The sequence below is a fragment of the Cibotium barometz genome, chromosome 31, assembly GCF_041138505.1.
Source record: "Cibotium barometz isolate CiBa-2024 chromosome 31, ASM4113850v1, whole genome shotgun sequence".
Lineage (NCBI taxonomy): Eukaryota > Viridiplantae > Streptophyta > Polypodiopsida > Cyatheales > Cibotiaceae > Cibotium > Cibotium barometz.
The window spans coordinates 24,482,261-24,508,129 of record NC_141076.1 but is presented as its reverse complement, the minus strand read 5'-3'; the positions used below and the strand labels follow the sequence as shown (position 1 = coordinate 24,508,129).

The 25,869-nt window shown below is 44.7% G+C and overlaps 1 protein-coding gene across 1 annotated transcript; it reads right to left on the bottom strand.

Annotated features, from left to right (window-relative positions):
• Positions 1-425: 425 nt before the first annotated feature.
• LOC147620658 (uncharacterized) lies at positions 426-25,375 on the bottom strand. Its single transcript, XM_086824932.1, has 3 exons — positions 24,833-25,375; positions 23,501-24,733; positions 426-2,072 (listed from the first exon to the last, which is right to left on the bottom strand). Exons 1-3 carry the CDS (start codon positions 25,019-25,021, stop codon positions 774-776), a joined length of 2,721 nt encoding a protein of 906 aa, XP_086681058.1. The 5' UTR covers positions 25,022-25,375; the 3' UTR covers positions 426-773.
• Positions 25,376-25,869: the final 494 nt, after the last annotated feature.

Here is a 25,869-nt window from a genome sequence, read left to right as displayed (position 1 = left end):
TAACCTTTTTACCATGCTTTGACAAATCAAAAGTATAAAAATAATCCCAATTATTTATACACGTCACGGCAAGTTTTACAAATGTCTAATCACCGGTTGTAATCGATTGCTATGGTACCACATCAAAGAATGGTAAACTTTGAGCATGTGCTGACTTGATTCTTTCTCCAGTGTGCTATATCAAGGATCCTCGGTTGGCTGGTACCACATGGCATCGAGTGGCTCATTTTGATAGCAGATAAGTCCTCCATTTATTTCAAAAACAATATACATATAACACAATTTATATCAGAGTACATACATATGTACATGTGTGTTGAAAATGTTAAGCCAAAAACTAAAATTCACCGGTCTCTAAACATAATTGGATCAACTATAAATTGGCCCTTGGTTGGCTTGGCTGCCCATAGGGAAGACGTGAATTCTTTGAGAAAATGAATGCTTTTATTATTTATTAAGAAGAGGAGGATTGAGAAGTGGAAAAGCAGAGGATTTACAAATTTAAATTAAATACGGTCACTTCTAGTTGCTACTAAAAAGAGAGGAGGGGTTGGGAGAAAGGAGAAGAGAATGTGAGACAAAGCTAGCAATTTTGCTATTTCAAGAGCGCACACGACGGGGCAATGCAACGTTTCTTCAACAAACTAAAAACAAACTTGTCGTCTGCTGGGAATGACAGTGGTCCACATTCATTCAACAATAACCAACCTCTGCTGTTCAATCAGGCATTGCTGCTGCCGGCCTCCTACCAACAGCAGAGCGGAGGACTATCATCACAGGTGGCAGGACATCTTATCCTTGGTGAAATGGGCCAGGGGAACCCACCAGGCTCCAGCTTCTTGTTTCACTTTTTTGGATGAAGAGATCACCACCTCATCCTTGATTTCAAGCTCCACCAGGAATTCTTCCTCTGTACGTCCCTTACGCCTGTTAAAGAGACGCTCCACGGTGTAGTATTTCTTACAGGCACCCGCTGCCGAATCATCATCTGTTGCTACTGCATCCTGATGCTGTTGTGCAGGTACTTCTGTTGGTGTAGTGTTGAAGAGCTTCAAAGCAGAGGACGGAAATTCTTCTTGGCCATATGCCACATAAGATCCTTCACCACCACTACGGCAGGTGGTATCTAGCTGCCTTGATACAAAACTTCCTTGCATCGGTTCTCTAGTTTTTGGAGGAGTGGGCAAACATAGATGATCTTCTGCATCGTTGCACGGAGCTACGGCTTTCCCTCTTCCTGCTTCCCCACCATCAAGATCAATGCACAGGCTGTTCTTCACATTTTGGCAGTGACCTTCCATTGTGCCCATCACCATCAAGTCTTTATGAGTCCATGTGTCTACTAACTTCACTGGCAACTCTCTATGCACACCACCACCCTTGGTCTGTGTGAAATCTGTGCCAGTCCCATCTCTGGGCCGCTTGAGCTTTTTTGTCTGACCACGCATAACCAAATCCGCCTGCAATGTTGTCACTCCAAGCTTTTCAGGAGTTTGTGTGCCCTTGATGGCATCCGTCTTTGAAGGTGTTATATCTGTGTGAGTCCCATCTCTGAGCTTTTCCGTCAGCCCTACCATAATCTGCAAGGTCGTCAGTCCAAACTTCGCAGGAGTTCCATTTGTTTCTCCCAAGTCCTTGCATTGATTCGGTTCAAACATTGATGATTGGTTTGGGCAATGCACATAGCTGGCCTTTTTGCAAGGGATTGCCCCCCTCATCTTTTTTACAGAATTTAAGGACAACTTAGGCTCAAAGGACTTGCTAGCAATTTTCTCCAATGGCCTCGACTGCGGTTTACGATGGTAATGATCTCGATCAGGAAGCCCATTTCTTAGCTCAACTACCCTGAAAATGTGGACTTTTATGACTAACTTCTTCCTGTCAATCAATTCAAACACACAAACATCACCTTCCTCCAACCCATGATCGAGAGAAAATTTACGCCACCCACCACTCAGACCACTGCGATTTCCAAGCCATTTTGCAGACCATGCCTTTCCTGAGGAGTCCAGAAGAGTGACTTGCTGTATTTCAACCGGTAAGTATTTGCTGGAAAAATCTGAAGGAAACGACTGCATACAAGGGAAGCCAATGGCCACTTTCAAAATTCTTGAAAAAACCTGCCCCTCTCTCTCTCTCTCTCTCTCTCTCTCTCTCTCGTAAGTATATAAATGAGCTGGCAGTTTTAATTAAAAGCATTAAAAGCATAGGGTCCATCTCCACCATAGCCCAGACCATACACACACACAATTCAGGCTGCATAAATTGAGCTGGCAGTTTTCATTGAAGCCCAGGTGGTGAGGGCTCCGCAATTAACCCGCACTATGTATCTCTCCTTTTTTTTGCACGTGATACAGCATTAGTGTCACAAACAGCAGAAAGATCTCGATACATTACATTCCATTTCGTGAGGTAAGATACTTTTGAGAGTCAATCTTGGCACGGCAAAGCTCAGGTGTCTTGTGAGTGTCTTTCACAAGGCTATGGGGGACTGTAGAACCGTGGCAATAGTAAGGGCACACACTTATTTAGGTGTGGTATTCTCAAACCCAAAGCTTCATATAAAACAATAGCAGAGGCAAGATTGACCAAGAGACTTTTGCATGCAATTTCCACAGGTCCCTCCTTTTCGACACGTTAGTCCGAACAGCAGCCATGTACGGAGCACCTTTCTGGACAGAGAGAAGCTTGATAAAGAGATTGCAAATCATGAGGCTCGCTTACCTTATTCACATCACCCCAGACTACAAATCGAGACCTGGATTTTCATCGCATGGATAACAATTAGAAGCTCCTTTTCCTCGATAGGATACCTCATATGTGTCTTTGAAAGCTTCTTGCTTTCAAAGGCTATGGATCTCCCATCCTAGAATAGGGCAGCACCTATTGCATATCGATCCAACTTATCACTCCAATTCTTGCTTGAAGAAGTCACACTTTAACTCCTTTCTATATAACTTCTCTTGTTTGAGGATCTCCAAGACGACTCTGAGATATTGTATGTGCTATTCCAATGACCTACTGTAAATCAGTATGTCATCCAAGAAGACAACAATCCAGTTTCCCAAATATGGATAAAATAAATCATTCATCATCTGCTGAAAAGTAGCACGAGCATTGATCAACCCAAAAGGTAGGACCAAAAACTCATAGTGGCCATAGCACATCCAAAACGCAATCTTAGGCACGTCCTTAGGTCTAAGAGTCATTACATCTGGAATTGAGCAGATACCAAGAGTTGGCAAAGTACCTATGACATAATGTCTACCAGTTGGGATATTTTTAGAGATAAAGTTTATGGAAGGACCCATCTCTTAGATTGGGACATGTGGCAAGAAAGTGGACCAAAGTGAGACAAGTGGCCTGACACTTGTTAGAAAGTGGATCAAAGTGAGACAAGTGGCCTCACACTTGTCACTTCAGCTATTGTGTGGCTCTCCACTTGTCATTGTAGCCTTTTCTTGCCATTTTAGCTCATGGGAGGCCCAAATCTATAAATTGGAGCCCTCTCTCTTCATTAATAGAGACTCTCTTGCTGCACACTAGCCTCTACCACCATTACAGGCTGCCCTAATGATGGCTACTCTCTTTCTCTCTCTCTTGAAGGCTGCCCATGAAGAATACCGGCTGTTGGGGACTGTTTTGGAGGCTTCCATCGCGAAGAAATACTGAAGGCAAGGGTATTTAATCATTTATTATGATTTCTAGCCATTGTACTTGTTGTACCAACCTTTGTACCTACTGTACCAGCCATTGTATTGGCTGTACCAATCCTTGTACTTGTTGTACTTGTTGTACCACCCATTGTACCAATTGTACCAGCTTCTGTACTTGCTGTACCAACCACTGTACCTACTGTACTAGTCACTGTACATGCTGTACCAGCATTTGTACTTACTATACCTACTGTACCAACCACTGTACCTACTATACCAGCCACTGTATCGACTGTACCAGCCATTGTACCTGCTGTACCGACTGAATGGAGAGTTGTACTTGCTGTACCAGCTCTATTGCATGAAGACCCGTGGTTTTTCGGAAAGAATCAGTACCCACACGGAGGTATATGGATTATGTTGTTGGCTCGGCATTTCTACAGTCTATGTTCCGGCTTGGTTGCCTCGTGTTGGGCTGTGTTATGGCATTTGTATATGGATAATCCGGCATCTCCCGTGGGGAAAGTAAGGCCCTTAAAGCTTGTACATGATATTATTCTCCTTGGGTAATAAAATACTCCAAGGGGGAGGGGTCGGCCCATTCCGGCCTCTAAGTGGTGTCACAGTGCAAGCTCCATTTTCAGCATTTGTGGATGTTTTGTCCAGCTTTTATGTTTTATGCAAAGTGATGATGGATATGTGTTAAGGTTGTGGCCCTGTTTAAGTGTTTTAATATGCATTGATGGTATCAACAAGTGTGTCAAAGACCCTAGTCCCCCGGGCACCGCCGCGAGTTACATTGGTATCAGAGCATAGGCTTTCTTGGAAGCGGAGGCTTCCTTCTATTAATAAGGAAGAGAAAAGATCTCAAGTTGGGACCACACTTCCATCATTGCTATTAAGCATGGCCAACCACTTCATAGCCTATGAAGCAAGAGCATGAGCATGAGCATGAGCAGTAGGCAGCTTGTTGATCTAAGGATTTATGAATTCACAAAATTTTATCTTGGAAGTGTGAAGTTGGCTTTATGTGCACACGTTTAGCACTCTTTCCATATGGATATTGTGGATTATATTATCGAGCTTACAGGCAAGCTATACGGAGATATATCTCAGGATATCTTAAGGATATGGTGATGAGATATTTCTTTTGGCTTCATGATCAACCTGGCAAAGAAAAGCTAAGTATACTTTGAGTTTGCAAAGTTGGTGCTTTGGCTATATTTTTTATGTTCACTAACCCTTGTATAGCCATGCAAGGAGAAAGGTGGTGTTGTTTGCCTTGAGATGGTTTCAGGAAAACATTGTTTATGGCTCCCTTTATTGGGATGGATTATATCTACGGAGATTTCTTTCTTGGACGAGATTTATATAGATATTGGGCTTCACAAGCAATTTCTATGGACGAATGTGTCCGAGTTTATAAAGAAGAAATCTTTGGATATCTCATGGATATGATGCTTTTATGGATAAAGTCCACCTCTACTCCAAGGTGTGTGGTTAGCACAGAGTATGTGGTAAGAGTTATGGTATACAAGGATTATGGTATACAGGTCTATGGATTCATGGACTTCTTTTCTAGGGATTTGGATCTATCCTCAGGTTTATGGATTATTCTTTTTGGCTCCCTTTATTTGGGATGCATTGGACTTATGAAACTCATGGTTCACATACCCTGTGTAGTGTTCTCTTGTCCTACGTGCTCTCTTGAAGATTGTTTCTACCATGTGTGGGTGGAACAATAGAGAGCAGATGGAAGGAAACATGGGCACTTCAGAGGGTAGTGTCGAGCACAACATGCCGTGTGTAGTGTTCTCTTGTCCTACGTGCTCTCTTGAAGATTGTTTCTACCATGTGTGGATGGAACAATAGAGAGCAGATGGAAGGGAACATGGGCACTTGAGAGGGTAGTGTGAGTTGGTGGCCGAAATGCCTATAAACTATGTGTAGCAGAAATGCTTATGGAACACCAGGTTATCTATGCCTACGAGTGATTGTTTTATCTTGTTACTTGAGCCCACCTCTCATCCAAGGTGTGTGGTCAAAGTACCAACACAAAGTGCAAGTGGTAAAGTGCACATGACGTCTCGTTGGCATGCGACTTATGTCTATGCCAAGGGTCATGTGGACCGATGCCTTGTTGGCAGGGGGACTAATTTGTCTCGCCCATTTACTTGGGACATGATTATGATATCTGGACTTATGGGACTGATTTGTCTCGCCCATTTATTTTGGGACATGATATTGCTATTATGGAGACTTATTTAGTCTCACCCATTTCTTTGGGACATGGATTCTTCAGATATATTGGATTTTTGAGACTGTCTCGTCTCGCCCACTTGATGGGACATGATTATATCTTGAATATATGGCTTGAAGCTTAAAGTTGCGGACAACTTTTAAGAAGTTGGGGAGGATGTCACCAACCTGGACATTTTCCAGTATAAAAGGAGTCTGGTGGACTCCAAGATGTCTAAATATTTGGAAAGTACAAGCTTTGGGAATGGGGGATTATCCTAGAAAACAAAGGACCACACTCCTAAAATTTAGAAGAGTTGCTATTTTTGGCTTGACTCCGATGGAAATTCTGTTCGCGTCATTACATCTGGAATTGAGCAGATACCAAGAGTTGGCAAAGTGCCTATGACAGAATGTCTACCAGTTGGGATATTTTTAGAGATAAAGTCTATGGAACGACCCATCTCTTAGATTGGGACATGTGGCAAGAAAGTGGACCAAAGTGAGACAGGTCGGGCTGAAGTCGATGTCAAGGCACAAGATATCTAATGCCGAGCTCACCCACGAGGATGACCCACACCGGGCTAGTACCACAATCCAATGTCTGAATCAAACTGATGGTCTCAAATATCCTCAAGGTTCTTTACACTCAATCTAGACAAAGGGAATCCCAAGAGACACACATCAAGGAGATGGTGGAACGTCAACGGAGCTTTGAGGGTGGCAGCACAGTAGAGAGTAGGGCGGCACTTCAGGGCTATGGAGGCGGATCAAGGCGGTGCTGCTTGCGCAAGGCGGTGGTCTCACGCGCAATAGTAGGGGGTGGCGTTGCATTGTTGCAGAGGGTGGTGCTGTCGGAGCTGGCGTCTGCGCAGGGGCAATAGGCGGAGATGGCTACGTCGGGGGCTCTACAAGCTGCTGGCGGCGACTGAAGGTAGCAGCAGCAAAAGTGGCTCAAACAGGGCGCTGCAAGGCGGCGATTATAGGTGGTGTACGCAGGATGAAGGCGGCGGCGCTATAAGGCAGAGATGGTGTAGCAAGGCGGTGGCGTTGGCCAGCGTTATTGGTATTGCTGGTGGCGACTAGAGGCAGCAGAAGCAACAAAGGTGGCTACATGCGGCAGTAGCTAGGCGGCACACTGCAGCAAGCAGCTTTAGGCAGAAACAGAGAGCTCTGCGGCGCACAGCCTAAGGTGGCGGTTTAGTAGACAACGGCGGCGCACAACTAAAGGCGGCGACGCTGTGGGTGATGGTGCAAGGTGGTGGAGAGGATGATGATGAGTCTCAACAAGTTCAAGTTCTCCACGAGTTGTTTCTATATCTCACCAAGAGGGTAGAGGCTTCTTATATACTTGATGGGGGGGGTCCATGCTTTTGCCTTGCCTTGCTTTTGCTTTGCCTCTTTGCTTTTATTTTTATTTTTCTTGCTTTTGCTTTGCCTCTTTGCTTTTTCTTTATTAAATATTAATAATAGTCAAAAGTTCTTGATTTGTGCTCTTACAATCTTTAGGGCCTTGCTTTTTGGCCCCTAGAGCGAGATTTTAAAAAAGCGGCTTTTAGCTTTTTGATCCAGGCACTTGGTGTGTGTAACTCGCGGCGGCAGTGCCCGGGGGACTAGGGTCTTTGACACACTTGTTGATACCATCAATGCATATTAAAACACTTAAACAGGGCCACAACCTTAACACATATCCATCATCACTTTGCATAAAACATAAAAGCTGGACAAAACATCCACAAATGCTGAAAATGGAGCTTGCACGTGTGACACCACATAAAGGCCGGAATGGGCCGACCCCCCCCCCCCCCCTTGGAGTATTTTATTACCCAAGGAGAATAATATCATGTACAAGCTTTGAGGGCCTTACTCTCCCCACGGGAGATGCCGGATTATCCATATACAAATGCCATAACACAGCCCAACACGAGGCAACCAAGCCGGAACATAGGCTGTAGAAATGCCGAGCCAACAACATAATCCATATACCTCCGTGTGGGTACTGATTCTTTCCCAAAAACCACGGGTCTTCATGCAATAGAGCTGGTATAGCAAGTACAACTCTCCATTCAGCCGGTACGGCAGGTACAATGGTTGGTACAGTCGGTACAATGGTTGGCATAGTAGGTACAACAAGTACAAATGTTGGTACAACATGTACAGTGACTAGTACAGTAGGTACATTGGTTGGTACAGCAAGTACAGAAGCTGGTACAGTTGGTACAATGGGTGGTACAAGTACAACAAGTATAATAAGTACAAGGACTGGTACAGCCAGTACAATGGCTGGTACAACAGGTACGAAGGCTGGTACAACAAGTACAATGGCTAGAAATCATAATAAATGATTAAATACCCTTGCCTTCAGTATTTCTTCGCGATGGAAGCCTCCAAAACAGTCCCCAACAGCCGGTATTCTTCATGGGCAGCCTTCAAGAGAGAGAGAAAGAGAGTAGCTGTCACGACCCTGTGTTTTTCTCTGGACAAGATGCAGGTGTGCACGGAGACATGGTGGACAGTGTGAATGGCATCAGGTTGGAGTCAAAAAGGGAGCCCATGTTTGGACAACCCCAAGAGTGAAGGGGGCCAAGTGATTAAAGTCTCTCATAACCCATGGGGACAAAGGGTTTTGGTGGGGACAAAGGTTTAAAAAACCTTCAAAAGTTTTAAAGCCCTTCATTAAAGAAAAACGTGGCCCATATGCTAATTTGGGGCCACGTGTGCTTTTTGGGAAGAAGGGGGGGCTGGCAGGCAAAAGAGGTGCCTATCCCTTGATGAGGCGCATGTGCTTTTTGGAGGAGGAGGGACTGCATGTTGGCTGCGCATAGAAGGGCCTGTGCAAAACTGTACGGCTGCTATGCAGGTACAGTCCACGTGGCAGGTCAGACTGCTGTGCAGGTATAGTCCACCTGGCAGGTCAGGCTGCTGCAGGTGCAGAGCAGGTGCAGATTCAGGCGCAGTCAAGTACAGGTGCAGGTACAGTCCACGTGGCAGCTGTACGGACAGCTGTACGGACAGGATAGAAGCAGGTGCCTACTGAATCTCTCTTTCTCCTTTGCTTTTGGCATGAAGTTGGCTGGCTGCGCTGCTGTCCATACAGGCAGGGTTGGACACAAAGGCGTGGACTACAGGACAAGAAGGCAGGACACAACGGGGCTTTTCCTCGTGTCTTTCCCTCTCTTGTGGAAAGCGACATAAAGACTGTAAGTCTCTCTTTCTTTGTGAGCAAGTGGGACTGCAGGTGATGTCTTTCGGAGTCTCTCTTTTCACCGGCTCAAGACTGTTTCAGAGTGGTTTTCTCTAGCCCTTTGGGAGAGGAAGGGTTTGGCAGTTCAGAGGGTGGAAACAGGACAATTTATGGGCTGTTTTTGTGTGGCTGCAAATTCAGCTATGTGCTTGGGTTTTTGGCTGCAAGTACAAGGTCATTTGGTTATGTATCTTGGCATGGGAGTGAAGCAAGCTCGCATGGCTGCGTGCTCATGGAGCAGATTGTTTTCTTCCTGCTAGAAAGGAACAGTGGGACCTACAGTTATGGGCATCACTATGTTATCAGATGTTTCATGAGGGAACAGTTAACTAGATGTATGGAAACAAGACAGAAGTTTTCAAAGGGAAACAGGCCTAAGGGTTTCATGTGGAAACAGGTCGTAGGTTTTCTCGAGGAAACATGTTATTTGGGTTTCTCCAGGAGATAGGTCACATGCAAGCAAAAGGTACAGGAATGGACACATGTATGGTACAGCCTTGCTCTACTGATAAGACAGGGGACAGGGAATCCATGACAGAGATGGATAGTACCCTTGGAAGGTAGAGAGGGTTTGTACAGGTGTGTCGACTGTATGGTATGCTGTGCTGTGATACGAGTTCTCTTATGAGAGACAGTTTGGGAGTCTGTGTTGTGATGCAGAAGAACTGGATGTGTCAGGGTGTGATGCTGTTCATAGTGTGAGAGGCTATGGATGGTTGTGGCAGCCTTGATCATGGGAGAAAGCTTCTGTATGCAGACTCAATGTGAGAGAGTGTTTCGATGTGAACAATGGCTGGATTTATTTGTGGATGCCGTGTGGACAAGAAGCCAGATGCAGGTTCTTTGCAGGCTTGAGGAGTTCTACTGGGACGGCTGAATTACCAACCTTATATTGTAATCAAAGCTCTTATATTCAATTAAAGAAATACCGCAAGGGGCGCCACTGCGATTTGGGGCCAATCGGTGTCCGTGTACTATTTGCAGGAGCACTCTAGCTCCCCCTGTTTGTTTTCCTTTTCTAGGTTCTCAATGGTGTTGAAGTGTTTTATGTGCGAGTGTTTGTTTCACCGCCCGTCAGGCCGGTTTACAGTAGCCATCATTAGGGCAGCCTATAACGGTGGTGGAGGCTAGTGTGCAGCAAGAGAGCCTCTATTAATGAAGAGAGAGGGCTCCAATTTATAGATTTGGGCCTCCCATGAGCTAAAATGGCAAGAGAAGGCTACAATTAAATTGCTAAAGAGGAGACGGGGCTTGTTCCTCGCTCAGCATGGTGTACTCTATGAAACCCCTATACCCATCTTTCTCTCCTCTTTTCTCTCTCTCTATTTATATCTCTTGTACACGTGGTTGAATCTATCACTACACGCTCCGTTGGGTTTACGGTGGTATCAGAGCAAGGATTTCTCTTGAAGAAATCTTTTCTAGGGTGGATTTCTCTTGAAATCTTTTTTGGGATTCCCTTTGTCGGGATTGTGTGTAAAGAACCTTGAGGATATCCTCATGGTGAGCTCGGCATTAGATATCTTGTGCCTCAATATCAACTTCAGCCCGAACTCAACACTTTGTTTGATATTGTATTCATTTGTTGTATTAGTCTTGGCTTGGAAAAGCCCGTGGATTGTTCCTGAAATCAATTCCTGAAGAGGGGGCAAGGCCTGTTCCCCGCTCAGCCTGTTGTACTGTGTGAAACCCCTATACCCATCTTTCTCTCCCCTTCTCTCTCTCTATTTATATCTCTTGTACATGTCGTTTAGTCTGTCACTACACGCTCCGTTGGGCTTACAGTGGTATCAGAGCAAGGATTTCTCTTGAAGAAATCTTTTCTCGGGTGACAGAACCATGTCAAGAGTTGAGGGAGACCAAGGACCTCAAGAAGGGAACACCTACGAAGCCAATCGAGAACATCAAGGAGGAATCCAAGGGCACCTATATGTCTCTCATGAGACCATGACATCAGCAGAATACCAAGATTTTCAAAAGTTCACATAGTATCTTCAGGATGAAGAGTTCCTAGCTTGGAAAGCCAAGCAAGAACAAGACAACATAAGAGCTCAGAAACTCCTATTACTGCAGGTGCCGCTTTTGAAGGACTGTCAGCAGAGGTGACTCCTAATTTGGGAAAGCTTCGCTTACAGATTGGAGACTGTGGATCATGAGAACTTGGTTGTTGGCAAAGTTGGACATTGTGATGTGATTTTGGGTATGCCCTGGCATAAGAAGATAGACTCAGGGAGAGAAAAATGGGTATAGGAGTTTCACACAGTACACCATGCTGAGCGGGGAACATGCCCCGCCCACTCTTCAGCAATTTATTTCAAGAACAATCCATGGGCTTTTCGAGGCCAAGACCAATACAACAAATGAATACAATATCAAACAAAGTGCCGATGTAGAGGTCGGGCTGAAGTCGATGTCGATATGCTGAGCTCACCACGAGGATTACCCACAAGAGTCTTACACCAGGCTAGTACCAAAATCCAATGTCTGAAAACTGATGGTCTCAAATATCCTCAAGGTTCTTTACACTCAATCCGGACAAAGGCAATCCCAAGAGACACACACTGAGGAGATGGTGGAACCTCAATGGAGCTTTGAGGGTGGCAGCACAGTAGAGAGCAGGGCAGCGCTTCAGGGCTGTGCAGTCGGATCAGGGCGGTGCTGCTGGCGCAAGGCGGTGGTCTCACAGGTAATAGTAGGAGTTTGCGTTGCACTGTTACAGAGGGTGGCACAGAAGGAGCCGGCGTCTCTGCTCAGGGGCAGCAGGCAAAGATGGCTATGTCAGGGGCCGTACAAGCTGTTGGCGGTGACTGAAGGTAGCAGCAGCAAAAGCGGCTCAAACAGGGCACTACAGGGCGACGATTACAGGCGGTGCAGGCAAGAAGAAGGCAGCGGCGCTATAAGGCAAAGATGGTGTAGCAAGACGGTGGTGCTGGCTGGCGTTACTGGTACTGCTGGCGGCGACCGGAGGCAGCAGCAGCAGCAGCAAAGGTGGCTACAGGCGGCAGTAGCTAGGCGGCACACTGCAGCAAGCAGCTTCAGAGTGAATTACCAGCAGAGAGCAAGGCAGGACACAGCTTAAGGCGGCGGGCTACTACACAACAGTGGTGCACAACTGAAGGCGGCGGCACTGTGGGTGATGGCGCAAGGTGGTGGAGAGGATGATGATGAGTCTCCACAGGCTCTCCTTCAAGTTCTCTACGACTTGTTTCTATATCTTACCAAGAGAGTATAGGCTTCTTATATAATTCATGAGGGGAGTCCATGCTTTTGCCTTGCCTTGCTTTTGCTTTGCCTCTTTGCTTTTTCTTTATTAATTTACTAATAATAGTCAAAGTTGTGCTTTTACAATCTTCAGGGCCTTGCTTTTTGGCCCTAGAGCTGCTTTTTGAAAAAGCGGCTTTTAGCTTTTTGATCCACTTCGATGTCCTCTTTCCAATGGTGCCCTCAGCTTTTGGTGAACATAGTTTGACTTTTTACTTTTTCCTGCTTTTTGACCAGGATTGGTGCTTTTTCCTGTGCCAACCTAAGGATCCCTATTCCCTTCTGTCCATCAATTGTCCAAGTGTCCGGGCATGAGCTTCATCATGTGAAAAGAGCTTGGAGGACCAAATAGTTACATTCCCTCCCTCTTATAACAAAGTTGTCCTCAATTGTGGGGTACAAATATTCCATATGATCGAGGTACTAGCACCATCTGGTGGTGTTGTGCATCTGGTCTTTCCTCATATATTTGGTGCCTTCTACTCCTCTACCAACATCTTTATGCCTTTCTTTGACCGATGTCCTTGTTCTTGATGGTACATGTTCTTCATAGCCTATGACATAGGTAGAGATAATAAATGCATACTCACCTTTTGCAAAAACTAGACAGAAGCTAGTCAACAAACAAGTATGCATCATTCGCGTCTACTGGGTATTCCAGGTACTGGCCAGGTAGTTTGGAGCCCAGTGGACTATCACATGCCATAAATCCAAGCATTGTCCACACATCAAAAACAGCACACAAAGTCAAAGAATTTCAACCATATATCGGTATGCAGTGCACAAGTAACGATCCTCTTGTTCATGGATTGTTCTGTCTGGTTTCATCAATCCGTGCTAAGCCATCTGTTTCCCGAGGGAAACCGCTCAGGCTATCCTCAAGGCCATCTTGTCATTAGGACCGCCGGAGAAGTCTTGTCATCTGGGCCGTTTGGTCGCATTGACCGCCCGACCATGAGATCCAATACAGTCATTTGGGCCATCAGGTCGCACTGACCGCTCAACTGCGAGATCCAATACAATCATCTAGGCCATCTGGTCGAAATGACCGCCCGACTACGAAATCCAATACAGTCATCTGGGCCATCTGGTCGCAGTGACCACCCGACTGCGAAATCCAATACAGTCTTCTAGGCCATCTGGTTGCAATGACCGCCCGACTGCAAAATCCAATACAGTCATCTGGGCCATCTGGTCGCATTGACCGCCCGACTATGAGATCCAATACAGTCATATGGGCCATCTAGTCGCACTGACCACCCGAATGCAAAATCCAATACAGTCATCTGGGCCATCCGGTCGCAATGACCACCCGACTGTGAAATCCAATACAATCATCTGGGCCATCTCCATCACCTGTAATCGCCGCCCTGTTTGCGCCACTTTTGTGCTGGTGCCTTCAATCGCCGCCAGCAGCTTGTACAGCCCCCGGCATAGCCATCTCCACCTGCTACCCCTGTGCAGAGACTCCAACTCCGCCTATGCCACCCTCTGCAACAATGCAGCCCCACCTCCTACTTCCACCCGTGAGACCACCGCCTTGCACCACCAACACCGCCCTAATCTGCCTGCACAGCCTTGAATCGCCGCCTTGCTCTCTACTGTGCTGCCACCCTCAAAGCTTCATTGACATTCCACCATCTCCTCGCTGTTTCCCTCTTGGGATTACCTTTGTCCAGATTGAGTGTAAAGAACCCTAAGGGTGTTTGGGAGCATCAGTTTCATTTAGACATTGGATTTTGGTACTAGCCCGGTTTAAGACTCTTGTGGGTCATCCTCGTAGTGAGCTCGGCATCAGATATCTTGTAAGCCCAACAGAGCGTGCAGTGACAAATTCAACCACATGTACAAGAGATATAGATAGAGAGAGAGAAGGGGGAGAGAAAGATGGGTACAGGGGTTTCACATAGTACACCACGCTGAGCGGGAAACAAGCCCCGCTCCCTTTTCAGGAATTTATTTCAAGAACAATCCACGGGCTTTTCCAAGCCAGGACCAATACAACAAATGAATACAATATCAAACAAAGTGCCGACTGAAGTCATTGTTGAGGCACAAGATATCTGATGCCGAGCTCGCCACGACAATGACCTACAAGAGTCTTACATCGGGCTAGTACCAATATCCAAGATCTGAAACAAATCTGATGCTCCCAAATATCCACAAGGTTCTTTCACCCAATCCGGACAAAAACAATTCCCAAGAGGCTCACGCCAAGGTGGTAAATATGTGACTCCGCAAAGCAACCCCTCCTCCTTAAGAGTTAAAGAAATTGGCAGTGGCGGCACTCTTAAGTTGGTGCTGGCATTGATGGCTTGCAACGTCTGCAGGCAATAGGCGGGCCGCAGCACACACACAGGCAGTTCTGAGGAGGTGCAACAGGGCAGTGCTGGAACACAGGACAGAGGCGGCGCAGAGCTCAAAGGGGTAGAGGCAGCGCACTAGGCGAAGGCAGCGCAGATTTCGTGTTAACAGGGCGGTGCAGCTATACAGCGTAGGCGGCCGCGTGGTTCACAGGGCGGCGTTGCTACAGCACAAACGGAGGCGGAGACGGAGGCACAACAAGCAAAGATAGCGTACAGGCGCTGCTGAGGGAGGTAGATGGAGGTGTAGGAGGCGGCATTGCTCACTGGGCGGTGCTAAGGCGGTTTGCGACCCGCATTCACAGGACGGCGCTTAGCACAATGTGCTGGAGATGCTATCCATACAGAGGCACAGGGTGACGGGGAAGATAATAATGAACTTCTCCACAAGGTTGCTTGTGCTCTCCACAAGGTTGATCTCAAAAATTCTATGCTCCACCATGAGAGTACAAGCTTCTTATATACTTGACCCGCCGGGGGGGGGGGGGAGTCCATGCTTTTGCCTTGCCTTCCTTTGCTTTACCTATTTGCTTTTGTTTTATTTTTCTTGCTTTTTCTTTGCCTCTTTGCTTTTTCTTTATTAAATATTAATAATAGTCAAAGTTTTTCATTTGTGCTTTTACAATCTTCAAGACCTTGCTTTTTGGCCTTGGAGCTGCTTTTTCAAAAAGACGTTATTAGCTTTTTGATCCAGTTCGATGTCCTCTTTCCAATGGTGCCCTCAACTTTTGGTTAACAATTTGACTTTTTGCTTTTTGACCAATGATGGTGCTTTTTCCTGTGCCAACCTAAGGATCCATGTTCCCTTGTGTCCATCAACCTGTCCAAGTGTCCGGGCATGAGTTCCATCATGTGAAAAGAGCTTGGAGGACCAAATAGTTACATTCCCTCCCCTCTTATATCATAGTTGTCCTCAACTGTGGGGTACAAATATTCCATATGATCGTGGTACTAGGCCCATCTGGTGTCCTTGTGCATCTAGTCTTTCCTCATATATGTGGTGCCTTCTGCTCCTCTGACAACATCTTTATGCCTTTCTTTAACCAATGTGCTTGTTCTTGATGGTACATGTTCTTCATAGCGTGTCACGTGTTAAAGATAATAAATGCATACTCACCTTCTCCAAAAACTAGACAGAAGCTAGTCAACAAACAAAGTATGCATCATTCGCGTCTAGGTACTGGCTAGGTAGTCATGGAATATCACATGCCATAAATCCAAGCATTGTCCACACATCAAAAACAGCACACAAAGTCGAAGAATTGCAAACATACATCACTATGCAATGCACAAGTAACCTCATGTTCATGGATTGTCCTATCTGGTTTCATCGAAACCATGCTGAGCCATCTAGTTCCCGAGGGAAACCGCTCAGACTATCCTCAAGGCCATCTGGTCACTAGGACCGCCCGAGAAGTCTTCCATAGTCATCCGGACCATCTGGTCGTGCATTGACCGCTCGACTATGAGATCCAATAGTCATATGGACCATCTGGTCGCACTGACCGCCCGACTGCGAGATCCAATACAATCATCTGGGCCATCTAGATGGTCACAACCGTCCTACTACGAAATCCAATACAATCATCTAGGCCATCTGGTCGCAATGACCGCCCGACTGCGAAGTCCAAAATATCTGGCATCGTTGCCATCTGTTGCTCCTTGGGTTTTTGGGCATCGTTGCCACCCAAACTAGAGCATATCTAGTTAAGACCATTACATATACAACAGGGTAAAAAATAAGAACCATTTCTTAAGCTTTAAGTGTAAAGTGTTGGGCTATTTTCTTAGGATTTTAACATTGAAGTGTAATGACTTGGGCGATTTTTTCACAAATGGTGAGATACAAGTGCAAAATCTTAGGCGATTTTCTATGGATTTAAAAATACAAGTGTATACACTTACAGTCTTGAAATTTATATGTAAAAATGTTCCACATATTTATTACAATTGTAATTCCTTCCCAAATTAGCTCTTGGCTTGGTCTATGATGTGACCTAAGTGAATAGAATCTGTCTCTCTGTCTCTGTCTGTCTCTGTCTCTCTCTCTCTCTCTCTCATGTGCAATATACTACAAACTAAGACCATTACTATGATTCACAACTTGTCAAGCATTGAAGCTACTTTTTCCAACTTTCATTGGCAAAGGTTTCAAACAATATATGACTAGACATGTTTTCTTATGAATACTTACACAAACTTCGATATTAGGAAGATTCCCAAAAGCCTGCATATAGGAATTTTAATCTATTGAAATATTAAATATTAAACTATATAACTTTCTATATGGCTCTTCCTTTGTCATTCAAGTACTTGATTGGGCTAAAGTAGACTCTTATGTGTGGTTGTGTGGTAGATATGTATATTATTGGGCTAAAGTTAGACCTTTATGTGTGGTAGATATGCATATTTTTGGGCGAATAAATTTTCAAAAAGAACATGAAAAATAGCCCAACCATTTTGAAACACCCTTTAAAATAGCCCTTGGGCTATAAATAGCCCCTAATTTTTACCCTGATATACAAGATAATGATCAATTTCATTTCAGTATAAATATATACAATGAAGAGGGCTAGAGATACAATCCCTCCCTCTTAAATCTGTCTTGATCACAAGACGCTTCAAGCATGTACTGCTTCTTCATAAGCTCGAAGAATATCGGGATAGTCCTTGAAGTACTCTTTCGGCATCCATTTCGCATCCATAGGCGAATAGTTCTTAAACTTCAAGAGGAATTTCATGACCACTTTCCTTCCTCTTTTTCTCATGGAATGGAATACAATTTGTTCTGGCTGTAAGATTTCTTCTTGTTCTTCCACTTCTGGTGGATCTTCCAATATAGGCTCCTCTGGGAGTAATCCTGTATATGGCTTCAATAAACTGACATGGAAGGCATTATGTATCCTCCAATGATCTAGAAGATCCAATCGATAACACACATCGTTGATCTTCTTGGTAACCTAAAAAGGTCCATAATATCTGGGGGCAAGCTTGAGTTCCTTGTTCTCCTTAGCTTTAGACTTTCTAAGTCTTGCTTTTTCAAATCCCAATAAGACCCACTCCCCTTCTTCAAAAACGACCTTCCTTTTGTGCTTATTTGCAGCTTTCTTTTGCTTGGCTTGAGATATCTCAATAGCCTTTCGAACCTGTATAATCTCTACACACAAGGTTTTTCCTAGTATCTCTCTAGAGCCATCACTACAATAAGCATGGTATCTCCTACTAACCTAAGCTATAATGTCTCTTGCTAACCTAAGGTGTGATGTCACCACTCCACCTAGTGCTTTTGGCTATATAAGCCACCCCTTTCTCGAACAAACTCGTCCGCATGGAAGATCTCTTCTTTGGTCTTTAGAATAGGCAACAACAATGGTTTGCCATAAACAATCTCAAAAGGAGCTTTACCTGTTTTGCAGAGTGAACAGTGTTGTTGTAGGTAAACTCAATCAATGGCAAGTACTTCTCCCATTGATCCTTTGCTTCGAGAGAATAACACTTCAGCATATCCAAAATAGTAGGTTTGCAATCTCACTTTGTCCATCCGTTTCAGGATGATAAGCCGAAGAGAAATTCAGCTTTGTCTCCATGTTGTCAAAAAGTGCTCTCCAAAAGAAACTAGTAGTTCGAGGATCTCTATCCCCTACAATGAATTTAGGTAATCCATGATGCTTGAAAATCTGCTAAATAAACAATCTCCCCAATGACCGGTCTTCTTCTGACAATGAAGTGGTACACCAATGATGGAAGACAGGCAAGGCCATATATACCGAGGGGGGGGTGCTGGTTGGTCAGCCAAAAAGGTGTAGGTCAGTAACCAAGACAAAAAACCCCAAATAAATCATAAAATACCCCAAAAAAAAACCTTTTTAGGGCTGGACAAAATATTGTTTTATCATACTCTAAAAGTGCTAGATATTGTGTGGTATGAGTTGTGGCCACTCATGTTGGAAAGAGAGTGCCGCAAGTAAAGTTGGGTCAATGGTTATCTATATTAGAAGCCTTTCATTTGTATGGTTCATACAGCATATGCAATAGAGATCGTGTTGAGTGTGCTACTCTCCCTCTCTCATGGAGCTCTTGGTGTGGTTCAACCCACCTTAATCTTATGCTTAATCTTGTGTCTATCACCATGATCAATCGCGTATTAGGATTCTTAACCTAATATCAGAGCTAGAACGGGCTCTTGATTATGGTGGATATCTATGTATAGTAGTTTTTTATGAGAGCTCATTTGATTAAGCATGTTATATTGCCAGTGAGGTGATAGCTCACAAGTGGTGAAGGTGTTTGCCTAAGACCAAGAGGTCCTAGGTTCAAAACCCCCCTTGGTGCTTCCTCGCGGCGGCATCGCCTATGAGCGGATAAATAAGCACCTACGAGCAGTGAAAAATTGGTAACTATGGGAGGATCTTGGGCCAAAGGCCAGTTGAAAAAAAAAGGCCAAAGGCCAGTTGAAAAAAAAAGAGCATATGTTATATTTTCAGCATTTTCTTTTGAGAAAATTTAGGAACTCTCATTATCATTATCATTGCATTGAGAGAGTATGAAGCTACCAATGGAGTTGCAAGAAGAGAACCTTGCATTTGAAGACCATAAAACTGCCTACAAAGCTGAAAATAGAGATTTCAACGATATGAAGACCTTTGGAGTCTACGTCGTCATCAAGAACCTACCAAGATACTATGAAGAAGGTAACATGTAGAGTTTGTCCGTAATTTTGGTGTGGAGCATTAGCGGAATGCTCAATGTTGTGAAAGGGTTGCTATGTATGTTAGGATTCTTGAAATTCCATGGGCTTTTGCATTTAGGCAAAAGCGGGATCAGGTTCATGCTTGTCAAGCTTGTGGCAAGCAAGTTGATGCGCTCATTTGGGAGTCCATGTGTGCATTGAGAGGAGGATGCACGTGTGTCATTCACAATATATGGACAAGAAACGAAGGCATTTGGGCCTTCCATTTGGCACCTTATGGTCTCCAATGAGAGACTAGATCAAACACCCTTTGAAAGATGCATGCACACATTGGTATGCATGCGAGCTTGGAGCTCAATGGTGAGCTCATAGCTGGCCATGGCAATGGTCGTGAAACCTCATTCAAGGAGGTTTGCAAAGATATTGAAGGCTTGGGCATAGAGCGGCAAAGAGCTAGTGCTGCCAAGACCTTCATGAACAGGAAATCATTTGTGGTAATGTAATGCCACACTACAAAGCTGCAAATAATGCTCAATGGGATAAAAATCGTGGCAAATGGAGGGCTTGACTGCATATTCGGCAAAGAGCCAAGTCTCAAAATAAATGTTTTGTGCAGCATGGGGGACTGCACATGGAGGTTTTTGAAGAGCTCAGATGAAGTTTATTGTAGTCCATGTAGTGGCTACATAGATACAAGGTTTATGAAGCCAGAATAATGAAGTCAAGAGGGATCAATGGAAGTCATAAATTTCGAGGTTTTAAGAACAGTAGAGCTTGCATGAGGAGAAAGCATGAAGTAGCACATTGATATTGGAAGGTGCCCTGGAGAAAGTGGAGCCAAGGGCAGCAGGTTGAGATTTAGCAAGAGCTAAGAATAGTAACAGATAGAGAAGGCAAACCTCAGATATTGGCAAAAAGCAATTTTGATGCTACAACGTAAGCATCAGCAGGGCAGAAGGCAGTTTTATGAGTAACCGAGTTGTTTTGAGAACTGTGGGACAAAGATTAGCACATTATAGAGAGCAGGTAACAGAGAATAACCTGCTTGCATAGAGATTGAAGGAAATGGAGGGGTTGATATGTATTAAGCAGCTCGTGTACGCAAAATTGGTGAACGAGTGCAGCAGCCAGCTATGGCGGGTGTGAACAGCAGGCAGCAAGGCCGCGTGCGCTATAATGTGAAGCTGAAATGACTTCTTGTAGAGGTGTAAGCTTTTGACTATGGTGATGGTGAAATGGAGGTGCACGGCAGCGTGGAGAAGACGAAGACCTGTAGCAGATGAATCGGGTAGAAAAGCCTGCAAGTGCCAGCCATGTCAGGCTTTGGCACGTAATGTGGGCGTGGATTTTGGTGCGCAATCATAGTGCTGGCAGTTCGGCAGAAGACCAGCGGAAATTGCAGAATTATGTTTACTTTTTAAAGGACATAAAAACCTTAATGCTGTTAAGGGCACATTCACGCCACTAGAAATGGATTCCCTTATTCACATGCCTTCAAAAGGCATACTTTGTACTTGTTCACACACACATCCTAGATTTAAAGCATTGTTCGCATAATGAAAGTGTGAAACAAAGATAATGTCACACACGGGTTTGCTGCCCGCTTCGTCCAAAGTACTTTGTATATTTCACCCATATTTATGATGGGTAATCGTACCCAAGCCATTGAGCTCAAAACAAGTATTGTGATCATCTTGGTATGAGGGTTCCCTATCTGAGCTCACCAAGAAGCTCAAAATGGTTTTGTAGTAGTGTGCATAGGTGATGCACGTGCAAGGTGCATGCCATGGGTTGGTTCCCACCCCAACATTCATGTTCAAATTGGACTCAGTGGTTCCATTGTGAGCAAGTGGGCTAAAATGGACTTTGAGGGAGAGTGTTGAGAGACGCATTGCGTGAGTGCAATACTAAATTATATGGGTGGTGGATGAGTGAGAACACCTCGCTTAAGAAGGGGGTGTTGAAAGGTGTAAGCTCGGTGTATGTGTGTGGAAAAGCACTCTAAAAGTGCTAGATATTGTGTGATATGAGCTGTGGCCACTCGTGTGGAAAAGAGAGTGCCACATGTAAAATTGGGTCAATGGCTATCTATATTAAAAGTCTTTCATTTGTATGGTTCATACAACATATGCAATAGAGATCGTGTGTTAAGTGTGCTACTCTCTCTCTCATGGAGTTCTTGGTGTGGTTCAACCCACCTTAATCTTATGCTTAATCTTGTGTCTATCACCATGATCAATCCCATATTAAGATTCTTAACACTTCTCATGTGGGAAGAGAGGATATCTGTCTAAGCATTGTTTATCCAACAAGAAGGACAAGACCAAGGGCAAGTCTTCATCTCAAAAGGACAAAGACACAACACAACACAGTGTTACAGATACTTCCAGTGACTCATCTAGGGCTCCAAGGGCGATTCCAGCTCGAGAGGACCAAGATGGTGCTCTTCTCAGTACTTCCAGCCAGAGAAAGCTTGTGGGCCAGAGAGGAGACTGTAAGCAGCTCCATTTTCTAGTGCATGGGAACCATGAGTCGGAGTTCCAAGCATTAAAAATCTGACAGGACAAGGTCAGCTTTGGTGTGGCAGAGACTACGGACAAGATATGTTCCGAGTTCATTGGTCGAGGTTTTGGGACGTGATGTGTTCCCAGTCCACTGCTGGGGAATAATGGACGCAATGTGTCCAGCACCTCATCATTCTATTCTTGGAGTTCACTGAACATCTATGGGAATTCAGAGCCAAGCAAAGTTCTTCGCTGTTCATGGAGGCATTGTGTTTCGAGGAAACAGGTTGGCGGGTGCTCTCTCCGAGGTGATTCAGCTATCTACAGTATTGGAGGGTCCATGGTTGCATCTTCATCAGCTAATCTTCTTCAAACTCTTGCACACCATGAGTTGCAGAGGGGGTGTTAGAATATTGTGCATCCCAGTGTTTTGAGGCTGTACCTATTTATTGGGTATTGATGTTTATTCTCCTTTTTAGTAGGTCGTGGAGCAATCAGCCAGCTCCTAATTGGATGATGGAAGTGAGTAGAGGAGGCCCCTTATATAGTGAGGTAGGGAGCTGGCCGACGGCCCCTTCCTTGTCTATGCTTCCGCATGTGCATACACTTCAACAAATTCCATGAGTTCTCGCTCTCATACCAATGTCAAGCTCCCGGGCTAGCAGACCCTACAATTAAGCATAAATGAAAAAGAAACACAGAGACACATTGGCATCTAGCTCACTACCAAACCATAGAGCCATTCAAGCTCTCCCCTGAGCACAGGGGGATAGTAGCATCCAAGACATGGCTCCACGTGCAAAGTCCCTAGTGTCCCATACCATTAGAACACACCCATCGGATGTAAGCACGGAATCAAACTGACTCATAAAGTCCCTTATATAGGCCTCCTATAAACCAGGAGCCAAAAATAGCACATGTTTGATAAAAGCCACTTAAGATGCCTAACCCCTAGGCTAAGGTTAACCTAACCTAAAGGTTTTAATCCTGGTTAGCCTTCAGACATAACTAGCGGGATGGTCACGAACAAAGATCAAAATGATGCCAGCAATATAATACTTCTAAAGCGGTATTGGGTTGTTTCAGTAAATGATTAGTTCTAGTGCTTCAATTGTCCTCTTCGATTAGAAACTAACAAACCCCATCCTGATACCATCTTCCCAAACATCTACTAAAGTTGTTGACAATAGGAATGTGATGTCGTGCAGGTGCCTTAGTTAGAGCATCTGAAGGAGAGAAGAGCAAAGCGAAGAAAGATGAAATCCAGGTATGAGAAGACCCAAGTCAGCACGATGAATTCAGACCAACAGAATGATGAGGTTGGTCTTCAAAGTAAAAAACCAAACAATAGACTTTCTAGTTTGTTTTTCTTGCCCCCATGAATACGCCTAGCTATTTGTCAAAGGGCTGTTACTTCTATTCCACAGATCCAAATAGTCTAAGCCTACTCACGCACACCATAAACTACAAAACCTATACCAAGTCACAAAAAAAAAAATCCCTATATTGATTTTTTGAAAACAAGAATGTATTTAGAAAGGTACCAGCCAAAACCCCCTGTACACATGCGACTCTTTCATGAGCTTCCTCATGTGTGGCCGACTTGATTTGAAGCGCTTAGCAGCAGCAAGGGCCTTCTCCCTTTCAGGATCTGAAACCACACGCCGCTTAGAAACAAAAGCTTCAGTTATGTAATCTTTAGCAATGAGAACTGCCAAATGATTATGCCAATGAGTCTCTTTTGCACAATAAGTGGAATCTGCAATATTTGCCTGTTCCTCATAATGCTGTGAGGATGTATCAACGTTTGTAAAATCTGAGCAAAACTGTGAAAACTTCCCTACAACCCCAACTGATTGTTGCTGATTGTTAACATGGTGAACTTTCTCTGTTTCTTCTTCCTCAGAGAAATCACGTTCATCATCACTGCACTTTGTAGCAGACTGCTTTACAGGACTTCCATCTCCATCTAAAGTTGCCTGCATGATGGAATTTTCATTATCATCATTAGAGTTAGTAGCAGACGGCTTGCTATGCCCATTTTCCCCTGCCTTCTCTTCCATGGACAATTTATTTTTGTCAGCATTGTACTGTTTAGATAGGATGTTATGGGCTTTTGCAACTTCTTGCACATCCATGAGGCAACCCTTCACTAGCTCTGCCTCGAATCTGCACTCAAAAGAAGGTTGTTGTGTAGCACCACACTGTGTACTAGGCTCTGCTATCCTTTCCTGGTCTATATCTGAACTATACTTGGCAGCTGATTGCAGAATTGGGGTGCTTGGTTCATTGCCTGGAAGACTAATTACATCCTCATCATCCTCTTCATCATCATCAAGATCAATAATGACAGGTTTGATTGAAGCATTCCCTCCAACTTTTCTCCTCTTTGTTTCCACGACTAAGTCCAAGCATTCATCCAACTTGTCCGTTTTCTTCAATTCTTGCGCAATCGTAACCATTCTTGCTCCACTGTTCTGCACCGTCAATGCATCTGCCTTCTCACATCCATCTTTTCCGTACATCGAGACAGAAAATTTGCCCTTAGAAATCAGCTTAAAAATCAAGAAGTCTCCCGCCATCAGCGCATGATCCCACACAAACTTCTCCCAGCCCTCTGTTAAGGCTAAGTCGTCTGTTCTCCATCCTTGGATAGAAACCGACCATATTTGCCCGCTGGGCCCTTCTAACTGAGCTTTCGAGTGCAAAGGCTTGCCAGCTGCCGTCGTCAAATCAAAGTCGATGTTCGGTTCTTCAAGAAACGCAGGTGGTATTTGCTGCCAAGCATAGACACAGATGCATATAGATAGATATTAATCACTTAAAGATGAGAGCAGGAGGATTATCCATTTGCATACAACATGGGCAGCAGTTACCATGCGGAAAGGAGCAGAAGGGGAGGTTGGGATGTCCTTCATCACGGTGTAGAAGGAAGGGGTCGGAAAGAACGCAAATCCTTGGCCGTGAGTCCGGAGGCAGTTCTGTGTACACTGCAGGCAGGCAGCATAGCGTTCCTCGCTGCTGCTGTTGTGAAGCTGCCCTCGCTCCACATCCTCTGTCGTCATGCCCCACACTCCACAAAGCTGACGAAAGAAGGAAAGAAACAGCAGGCTGTCCTGTTCGCTCCACTGACCTCAACGGAGAGCATGCCAAAACTCAGAAAAGACGACCGTTTACCCCAACGGAGTTTAGACTAAATACTCGTAGTCAGTGCATTCACGACAGACGACGGGCCGGGCCCTCACGCTCAAGTCTTACTTCCAGCTCTCGAGTCTCATCTGCTTGGTACAAATAAAAATGTCGCATAATTGATAAATTTTTGAAAGTCCATTATGCTTTTTAGAAGCTTGTACACGGTTGATCTTCCTTGGAGAAGATTTCCTTAACCTAGGCAAAGAATGCCTTGACCTAGCCACCACGAAAAGAAAACGATGAGTAAAGTTTTTTTTTGTAAATAATTGTTAATACAACTAGTTAAGCATACAAGAGAGCAAGCAATACATTTGAAATAAGTCTCAAAACCTAGAAATTAGTTCACTTTCAAAAAACAAAAGATTAAAGAAAAGAAAGAAGATAATAATATGGTACACCTTGATATGGCTTTCTTGTGATGCTTGTGGAGGGAGACCTTTTTATGAAGGGAGAAGGCTTGTGAAGGTAAGAAAAGGGTTTTCTTGTGAGAAGGGCTTGTGAAGGGAGTTTCCTTGTGAAGGTGAGGGAGGTCTTGTGATGAAGGAAGAAGAGGAGAAGGGCTTGTGAACCTTGTGAAGGGAGAAGATCTTATGGTGAGAGAGGGCTTGTTAAGGGAGAAGAGGAGAAGGGCTCATGAAGGGCAAGGGAGGGCTTGTGAAGGGAGAAGGGCTTATGAAGGGCTTGTGAAGGAAGAAGAGGAGAAGGGCTTGTGAACCTTGTG